At 44.8% G+C, this 10,294-nt stretch overlaps 1 protein-coding gene across 2 annotated transcripts in view; it reads right to left on the bottom strand.

Annotated features, from left to right (window-relative positions):
* The window catches only part of LOC109646397 (protein EFR3 homolog B-like), a 10,446-nt gene extending 1,663 nt beyond the window's left edge, over nt 1-8,783 (bottom strand). The window contains exons 1-16 of one of the 2 annotated variants that reach the window (XM_069521323.1): nt 8,427-8,783; nt 5,247-5,323; nt 4,584-4,711; nt 4,308-4,458; nt 3,783-3,904; nt 3,511-3,660; nt 3,273-3,368; nt 3,082-3,160; nt 2,611-2,746; nt 2,377-2,529; nt 2,180-2,291; nt 1,183-1,234; nt 891-1,060; nt 704-776; nt 405-566; nt 136-329 (exon numbers count right to left, since the gene is read on the bottom strand). In XM_069521323.1, the coding sequence (XP_069377424.1) occupies nt 136-329; nt 405-566; nt 704-776; nt 891-1,060; nt 1,183-1,234; nt 2,180-2,291; nt 2,377-2,529; nt 2,611-2,746; nt 3,082-3,160; nt 3,273-3,368; nt 3,511-3,660; nt 3,783-3,904; nt 4,308-4,458; nt 4,584-4,711; nt 5,247-5,323; nt 8,427-8,688 (2,117 nt within the window). In that variant the 5' untranslated portion in view covers nt 8,689-8,783. Of the gene's footprint in view, nt 1-135; nt 330-404; nt 567-703; nt 777-890; nt 1,061-1,182; nt 1,235-2,179; nt 2,292-2,376; nt 2,530-2,610; nt 2,747-3,081; nt 3,161-3,272; nt 3,369-3,510; nt 3,661-3,782; nt 3,905-4,307; nt 4,459-4,583; nt 4,712-5,246; nt 5,324-7,080; nt 7,280-8,426 lie in introns of those variants that run through there. The other variant, XM_069521324.1, reaches the window with a different exon arrangement.
* Between the last annotated feature and the right edge of the window lie 1,511 nt (nt 8,784-10,294).

Genomic DNA, 10,294 nt, shown 5'->3' with positions numbered 1-10,294 from the left:
GAAGAAGAGAAGAAGAAGAGAAGAAGAAGAGAAGAAGAAGAAGACAGACTGAAGAAATCAACCCTTTGGCATGAAGTCTCTCTCTCTCTCTCTCTCTCTCTCTCTCTCTCTCCCTCTCTCTCTCTCTCTCTCTACCTGGGGTTGTCACAGAGGACGTGTTGAGGCAGCAGGTGAGGAGCGTCTCTATGACGACTGTCCATCACCTGTGAGACGTGCGGCTGAAGGGGCGGGCCGAGCTGTGACAGCAGACTGAGGAAGGCGGCGCAGACGCCGTGAACGCCACAGCGGTTGAACACAGAGAGCGACTCCTGATTGGACAACGCCAGCTCCTGAGCAGCCAATCACAGAGAAGAAGAGTCAGAGAGAACATGACATCATCTTCGTCACTGTCTGATGATCGTCACCTGCAGCGCGAGGACCAATCGGATCAGATCCACCAGCACCTCCTCATTGGCCAGCTCCACACTCAGGACGGCCAATAGGGTGAAGAGAGCCTGATAGTGGCCACGCCCACTGCTCTCCTCCTTACACGCCAAGTACACGTGTCTGTAGAGACGTTGAGCGTGCTGCGCACACACACACACACACACACACACACACACACACACACACACACACACACACACACACACACACACACACTTATTTGAACAAAGGAACACTGATGTCGGCGTTTGATGATGTCATCATAGACCTCTCGTACCTTCCTCATGAACAGGACGTCCTGTCGAGAGCACGAGTCCTTCAGCTCCAACACTGAGACGTCAAACACCACACTGTGGACGGACACACACACACACACACACACACACACTTACAGCAGCAGGTCTGTGTGCAGTAACATGAGTCAGCCAGAGGGTGGCGTCTCACACGGATCAGTGCTTTCTGACCTGGCGTGGAGCCTGGCGGCGTTGTGGCGTCGGTCGATGAGCGAGGTGAGGATGGAGAGAACCAGCAGACGGATCTCGGGGTCCTCCATCAGAGTGAAGGACAGCAGAGGCTCCAGGAAGGACGAGGGCAGCGCCATCAACAGGTTACTGCTTTCATAACGCTCCGACACCTGAGGGGGAGGGACAGAGGTCACACGGTCTGACGGAGGGATTGGAGCGTAAATGAAGATGGAGGACAGACTGCCCACTGTTGGCTGGTCACGGAGACGTGTCGTCCATCTTGTTACTTCACCTGGAGCAGAGACTTCAACAGCATCACCTGGATCATTCTGCTTCCTTCAAACCTGAGACACAAGAGACGACGTCCACGAAGTTTAAATACTCGTTTAAATACTCGTTTAAATACTCGCTTAAATACTCGTTTAAATACTCGTTTAAATACTCGTTCAGATTCAAATACTCGTTCAGATTTAAATACTCGTTCAGATTTAAATACTCGCTCAGATTCAAATACTCGTTTAAATACTCGCTCAGATTCAAATACCCGCTCAGATTTAAATACCCGCTCAGATTTAAATACTAGCTCAGATTTAAATACTCGCTCAGATTTAAATACTCGCTCAGATTCAAATACTCGTTTAAATACTCGCTCAGATTCAAATACCCGCTCAGATTTAAATACCCGCTCAGATTTAAATACTAGCTCAGATTTAAATACTCGCTCAGATTTAAATACTCGCTCAGATTCAAATACTCGCTCAGATTTAAATACTCGCTCAGATTCAAATACTCGTTTAAATACTCGCTCAGATTCAAATACTCGCTCAGATTTAAATACCCGCTCAGATTTAAATACTAGCTCAGATTTAAATACTCGCTCAGATTTAAATACTCGCTCAGATTCAAATACTCGCTCAGATTTAAATACTCGCTCAGATTCAAATACTCGTTTAAATACTCGCTCAGATTCAAATACTCGCTCAGATTTAAATACCCGCTCAGATTTAAATACTAGCTCAGATTTAAATACTCGCTCAGATTCAAATACTCGTTCAGATTTAAATACTCGTTTAAATACTCGCTCAGATTTAAATACTCGTTCAGATTTAAATACTCGTTCAGATTTAAATACTCGCTCAGATTTAAATACTAGCTCAGATTTAAATACTCGCTCAGATTTAAATACTCGCTCAGATTTAAATACTCGCTCAGATTTAAATACACAATGAAGAACTACAGATGTGTTATATAAATACATCATCGTGTTGGATCCAGACGTGGAGTCTTACCCGGCGTTGGGCGACCCCAGGGCGGGGTAGATTCCAGGAACAGGGATCTTCCCCATGATGAACAGCATGACCTCTGACCTCTGGTAGACAGGAAGTGTGTTGGCGAAGGATCCTGGACAAACGACATGGATTCTAATGAGGCGACGACTTTAAAAGCGTTTGATGGAAACAGGAAGTGAATCTGCTCTGGACCTCACCGATCGTCTTGATGACGGCGTCCTGCAGCGTCTTCTCCTCCACCGAGGTGGTTTTGTGTTTGCCCGTGTTGTCGTGGTAACCGGTCAGCTGGTAGTCTACGCTCTGCCTGAGCTGTCGCAGCAGCGTGTTGAAGACTTCGAGCACCGCGGGACCTGAGGGCAGATTTAAACACGCCCTCAGAACGTCACATGTTCAACGTGTTCGAAGGCAAGATATGAAAACACGCGACTCACCGACAGAACCTGTCGCTTCGATGACGGCGGCTTCGGACAGAACTTCTACGATCCCGGCTCGGACCGAGGCCGGACTCCGACCGTTGGCGTCGAGGTGACCCAACAGCTGCTGGATCACCAGGTGGGAGTGTTGAGACTGAGGACGTTCACAACCACAACGAAGAAAAAGGAGGTGGAGCTTATTTAAATAGAGCTCAAACGTTGAGATGAACTGATGATGTCATAGGTTAGCGCTGCGTTAGGGCTGGACAGTGAGATGATCATTGATGAAGACTTTGTCGCCACCTACTGGACCCACAGGCTCCTGTGAGTGTATGTCGTCGTTATTGTGAACGGAGAGAAAACGATCTGCTCAAAATATATTTGCTTGAGGTCTTGACCTCACCAGTATGAGGTGTAGTGTCAGTACTTCAGAGTACTTCAGAGTACTTCAGAGAACAGGGTATGTGTAGTATTAAGAGGAGTACTCACCTGGATGGAGTACATGATGATCTGAAAACATCGAACAGCAAAACTTCTTCCTTCCCACAGACTGTGACTGTCCAGGTGCCTGAACACACACACACAGTTCAAATACTGATACTTATACTGTGTACTGTACTCACACTCCTACTGCTACTACTGTGTATGTTCCGTAAAACTACCACACGTGTGTTTCTTACATGAGCACAGGTTTGATGGCGTTGTTGATGTGTCCGTAAGCAGCTCGACCAAACAGCTCCCTGAAACACACTTCAGTCTGCTCCGCTGGAGACTCACTGCACACACACACACACACACACACACACACACACACACACACACAGTTTAAAGCTGCATCTCATTTATGAAAACTAAAGTATAATATAAAATGTTAAATATATGTAGTGTGTGTGTGTGTGTGTGTGTGTGTGTGTGTACCTGTCGGGGTGTGTGTGCTGCTGCAGGTTGACCAGCAGGGCGGGGACAATCTGCTCCATGTGACGAGGCTCCCAAATGTTCACCTGGAGCTCGTCGTCCACCGTCTTCCTGACGACGCCCTGAAGACCACGGATCCCCGACACACGGATCCTGAACACACACACACACATGCACACGCACGCACACACACACACACACACACACACGCACACACACACAGGTTAACAGATGTGAGCGACAGGATGGTTAGGGTCAGGGAATCGAACACTGACTTGCTCCTGGTGTCAGCGTCTTCGTGCTCTGAGTGACACATCTGACTGAAGCGAGACACGAAGAAGTCGTAGCTGCGATGGTACGAGGGCGTGTCCTCCTCGATGTTCGCAAACTTCACGAACTGATCAAAGAGACGAGAAACCATGTAGTTAATGACATCATGATGACATCATGATGACATCATGATGACATCATGATGACACACACACTGATGAAAACTATTCTCTGCTTGTGTGTGTGCAGCAGATAAACCTGCCTAATCCCTGTGTGTGTGTGTGTGTGTGTGTGTGTGTGTGTGTGTGTGTGTGTGTGTGTGTGTTGTATTAAAGCTTACACTCGATATAAATAACTCTGATCTCTGTTTCCTCCAATAAGAAGCTCTCGCTCTGTTTTCATTTTACTTTGATTGTGTCAATAAATGACACAACCACTTCGTGTGTGTGGTACAGAGTTGTGTGTCTGTGTGTGTGTGGTACAGAGTTGTGTGTGTGTGTGGTACAGAGTTGTGTGTGTGTGTGTGGTACAGAGTTGGTGGCCAGCATGTGCAGGTGTGGTTTGTCGGCCTCCAGCAGGAGACGCAGCGTCCGGAGGAAACTCTCCACCAGCAGGTTGATGCTCTGACAGTGACACGCTAACAGCAGCTGCTCCAACGCCTCCATCGCTATGCACACGTACCTGCAAACAGGAAGTAACACATTACAGTGACACTCCGCTGCAGTTACACTGACAGGCGTGTGTGTGTGTGTGTGTGTGTGTGTGTGTGTGTGTGTGTGTGTGTGTGTGTGTGTGTGTGTACGGACCCGTAGCGGTGGCGGTTCAGTTCTCGGGTCAGACGTTCTGACAAATACGCAGCGATTCGATCCAGTTTCTCCGGAGCCGATAGAGCAAAGAACGTCAACTTCTCCATGTTAGCTTTCACCAGTCCATCCTACACACACACACAGAGAGACACACACAGAGAGACACACACACACAGAGAGACACACAGAGAGACACACACACACAGAGAGACACACACAGAGAGAGACACACACACACAGAGAGAGACAGAGAGACACACACAGAGAGACACACACACAGAGACACACACACACAGACACAGAGAGACACACACACAGAGAGAGACACACACACACAGAGAGACACACACACACAGACACACACACACACACACACACACACACACACACACTTTTTGAATTGAAACGTTTATAATCAATGACTCAATAAGAAAAAAGAAACATTTCAATACAGAAGTAAAAATGAAGATTTGTGTTTTTCAGATTTACTTCATAAAAACATTCTGACGTCTTTTTGTCTTATTTTCTTAATTTGATGAAAGAAATAAAATATTTTCTTTTCATGCAGTGAGTGTGTGTGTGAGTGTGTGTGTGTGTGTGTGTGTGTGTGTGTGTGTGTGTGTGTGTGTGTGTGTGTGTGTGTGTCTGTGTGTGTGTGTTTACCTCGGGGTCTTCTGGGAAAATATTATCAACCAGTCTCTTGTAGCGAGGACGTAACGCCCAGCAGCAGCCGCACAGACCTGAACACACGAGACACATTCTCATTAAACATGTCTCATCTAATCTTATATCTTATCTTATCTTATATCTTATTTTATCTTATTTTATATCTTATTTTATATATATCTTATCTTATATCTTATTTTATCTTATTTTATATCTTATTTCATATCTTATTTTATATATATCTTATCTTATATCTTATTTTAAATCTTATTTCATATCTTATTTAATCTTATTTCATATCTTATTTTAAATCTTATTTCATATCTTATTTAATCTTATTTCATATCTTATTTTAAATCTTATTTCATATCTTATTTAATCTTGTATTTAATTTTAAAGACGTGTCTCCAGCAGTGACAGAACCGTACAGCCACATGGGGGCAGTAGTGAGTCTATTGATTTAAACCTTTTCTTTTTTTACTTTTTAATTTAATGGTTTTTGGAGATTAAACACACACACACACACAGACACACACAAAGACACACACACACAGACACACAGAGACACACACAGACAGACACACACAGACACACACACACACAAAGACACACAGACACACATACAGACACACATACAGACACACACACAGACACAAACAGACACAGACACACACACACACAGACACACAAAGACACACAGACACACATACAGACACACACAGACACACACACAGACACAAACCGACACACACAGACACACACACACACAGACACACACACACAGACACACAAAGACACACACACAGAGAGACACACACACACACACACACACACACAGACACACACAGACAGACACACACACAAACAGACACACACAGACACACACACAGACACAAACAGACACAGACACACACACACAGACACACACACAAAGACACACACACAGAGACACACACACACACACACACACACAGACACACACAGACAGACACACACACATACACACACACACAGACACACTACAATACATCTTAATCCTGCGCTCTCTTGTTGTTGCGTAATGTGTTTATGTTGTTGTTGTTGTTTTTTGACACAGGTTCAATCCCCAAATTGTGACATGTGATGTGCCTCAGTGCCGCTGAGCTGACAACAGAGTGTGTTAAAGGAGCAGTCCCACATTATGAGGACGTGATTCTAGATCTAATTACATTCATCATCATTTCTTCATTAACAAAGTTATTTCTACTCATTTATATTTGAACGTTCACGAGAACGTTCACAAACCTCTCCTCGGTTCTTGATGACCCAACACCTGACGTCACACATTCACTGAAGTTACATCATCACAGTTGATTCATAAACTCACTGTGATGATAAATATGACACAAACTAACTGATTATCTGTGACCAGGTAAACGTGTCGACATGACTCAGCATTAAAATACTTACTGAGTCATTATGTACACATCAGGTTTTACTTCAAAACTAACATTTGAAGTCCTCAAAGTGTAAATAAAAACTATGAATATAAGACGATCTTTGATTATAACTTGAAATGACATTTTATTAGATGACTATTAATCAATGAATAAAATCATGATTAAAAACTGTAAAGATGAGATATCATTATATATATATACTTTAATGATATATATATATATATATATCATTAAAGTACAAGATGAAACATTAAATCACATATTTTTAAATGGAGTTTACGTGGATTTTATAAAAACTGTTCATTAAAAAGCTTTTTATTCTAAAATGTAAACGTCTCAACAATTTTCAGACAATTCAAGAAAAATATGACGAATATTAAAATATTTCTCACCGTACATGAAGACGACTCCGTCAGCTCAACATCCACACACGTTTGAGTTTAATCCTCCACACACACACACACACACACACACACACACACACACACACACACACACACTGGACACGCCTCCTTTCATTCACAGTTGAACCCCCTCGTTCACTCTGATGATGTCGGACGATGTTTCCGTTTGAATGAAGTTGATGAAATAATGTTTTGTGTTAGAACCAGAGTGAAGTCGTATTAATATTCTGCTCTGAAGGCTGCGATGTGTGTGTGTGTGTGTGTGTGTGTGTGTGTGTGTGTGTGTGTGTGTGTGTGTGTGTGTGTGTGTGTGTGTGTGTGCTCGTGATCCGGGACATGTGCAGCAGCTCAGCTCTGTAATCTCTGGATTTATTCATCATTCCAGCACAAAGTGAAAAAAGCTCATAGATGAGAAACGTGCAGATAAACACAGAGCAGCTCTTCAGAGAGAACACGCTTCATCAGCTCCGTGTTCATCAACCTGTTATTGTCATGTCTCCGCACTTTCTGTCATGACGTCATCGTTTGTTCATTCAATCATTCTGGGTTTTCATTCACTGATCTCAGATCAGCACTGATTCCTCTTCCTGTAGTTTGACTTCATATTACATTTATTTTGAAATTCCTTCTCTGCACTAAAAATAACAACTTCTCATCTTCTTCTTACATATGTGACATGCAGCTGACGTGTTCCTGACGTGTTCCTGACATGTTCCTGGCGTGTTCCAGGCATGCAGCTGACGTGTTTCTGTTGTTGTGAATGAGTCGACAATCTGCTGCTTCACAAACACTGACTACACAACATGTACACACAACATGTACACACAACATTTTACATAGTTCATGTGTGAAAACATTTCAGTATGACTGTAGTACTGTGTGTAGTACTGTCTGTAGTATGACTGTAGTACTGTGTGTAGTATGATTGTAGTACTGTCTGTAGTATGACTGTAGTACTGTCTGTAGTATGACTGTAGTACTGTGTGTAGTATTACTGTAGTACTGTCTGTAGTACTGTCTGTAGTATGACTGTAGTATGACTGTAGTACTGTCTGTAGTACTGTCTGTAGTATGACTGTAGTACTGTCTGTAGTACTGTCTGTAGTATGACTGTAGTATGACTGTAGTATGACTGTAGTATGACTGTAGTACTGTCTGTAGTATGACTGTAGTATGACTGTAGTACTGTCTGTAGTATGACTGTAGTATGACTGTAGTATGACTGTAGTATGACTGTAGTACTGTCTGTAGTATGACTGTAGTATGACTGTAGTATTACTGTAGTACTGTCTGTAGTACTGTCTGTAGTAATCGTAGTAGTAGTGGTGTGTTACCTCCAGGTGTCTGATGGTCCAGGACGGAGCAGCAGTCCTGCAGCATCCTCCGATGAGCCTGGGATACGGTCGGCATGGCGACAGCCCTCGGCAGCGTCACCCCCCTGGGCAGGCTGGGCATGGTCATGCCTCGGGGCATGCTGGGTAAAGTGGGTAAAGTGGGCACCGTGATGCTTCTGGGTAAACTGGGCGGGTTGATGCCACGAGTCAGCGAGCTGAGCAAGGCAGGCATTGTGGGAAATCTGGGGAGCGTCCCTGACATCACCTCGGTGACCTGGAGTCGTCCTGAGAGGAGGAGGAGCGAGGAGGAGCGAGGAGGAGCGAGGAGACGGCCTGAGGAAGAGGAGAAGGACGAGATGGATGGAGAGAGTGAGCGGAGTGAGAAAATGAAAAGCAGGAGAGTTTCAAACGTCTCCTCCCTCCACATTCCTCGGCTCCTTAACTCCTTCACTTCAACCCAGGAAATAAAGTTCACTCACGAGGAAACGCTTCAAATGACATCATCAATACTCAGATTATTTCAACAAACGTTTCTGTCGAAGGAAACAAACTTTGAATAACTTGATGAATTAACAGTTATTTTATTTTAATAAACTGCTGCTCACACATCCACTGAAATAACAGAACTCTTGAGAAAATAATAAATTATAATAAAATGTCTTGTTTCAGTAAGAAGACGTCAGATCGACCATGGACACATTTAATATTAATAATACTAATAAAATGTCCTATGTTTCAATTATTCTATATTTTATTATTTAAAGTGACTGGAATAAAATTCATGATCTGTTTTGTCAGAATATTCTTGATTTTTATTGGATATGAAAACTTCTAAAATCCTGATGTGAGAATATAAAAGAACAGACAGTGAAGAGACGGATTGTTTGAAAGTAATGAGTGAGGAAACTCCAGAGCTCAGTAAAGAAGCAGAGTGAACGAGTACTCGTGGTCAAACAATCTCCAGTCAATGATCTTCTGCTGGAGAAGTAACTTTGGTTTGATCGGAACTAGAAGTTAATATATCGGAGGACTCACAGTCTCTGGTCTCTGGTCTCCTGGTCTCTGGTCTCTGGTCTCCTGGTCTCCTGGTCTCTGGTCTCCTGGTCTCTGGTCTCTGGTGTCCTGGTCTCCTGGTCTCTGGTCTCTGGTGTCCTGGTCTCTGGTGTCCTGGTCTCTGGTCTCTGGTCTCCTGGTCTCTGGTGTCCTGGTCTCTGGTCTCCTGGTCTCTGGTCTCCTGGTCTCTGGTGTCCTGGTCTCTGGTCTCCTGGTCTCTGGTCTCCTGGTCTCCTGGTCTCTGGTCTCTGGTGTCCTGGTCTTCTGGTCTCTGGTCTCCTGGTCTCTGGTGTCCTGGTCTCTGGTGTCCTGGTCTCTGGTCTCTGGTCTCCTGGTCTCTGGTGTCCTGGTCTCTGGTCTCTGGTCTCCTGGTCTCTGGTCTCTGGTCTCCTGGTCTCTGGTCTCTGGTGTCCTGGTCTTCTGGTCTCTGGTCTCCTGGTCTCTGGTGTCCTGGTCTCTGGTGTCCTGGTCTCTGGTGTCCTGGTCTCTGGTCTCTGGTCTCTGGTCTCCTGGTCTCTGGTCTCTGGTCTCCTGGTCTCCTGGTCTCTGGTCTCTGGTGTCCTGGTCTCCTGGTCTCTGGTCTCTGGTCTCTGGTGTCCTGGTCTCTGGTGTCCTGGTCTCTGGTCTCTGGTCTCCTGGTCTCTGGTCTCTGGTCTCCTGGTCTCCTGGTCTCTGGTCTCTGGTGTCCTGGTCTCTGGTCTCCTGGTCTCTGGTCTCCTGGTCTCTGGTCTCTGGTCTCCTGGTCTCCTGGTCTCCTGGTCTCTGGTCTCTGGTCTCCTGGTCTCTGGTCTCTGGTCTCTGGTCTCCTGGTCTCC

The sequence above is a fragment of the Paralichthys olivaceus genome, chromosome 24 (genome assembly GCF_024713975.1).
Source record: "Paralichthys olivaceus isolate ysfri-2021 chromosome 24, ASM2471397v2, whole genome shotgun sequence".
Taxonomy (NCBI): Eukaryota; Metazoa; Chordata; class Actinopteri; order Pleuronectiformes; family Paralichthyidae; genus Paralichthys; species Paralichthys olivaceus.
The sequence above is the reverse complement of the archived record's forward strand: the minus strand, read 5'-3'. Positions and strand labels throughout refer to the sequence as shown.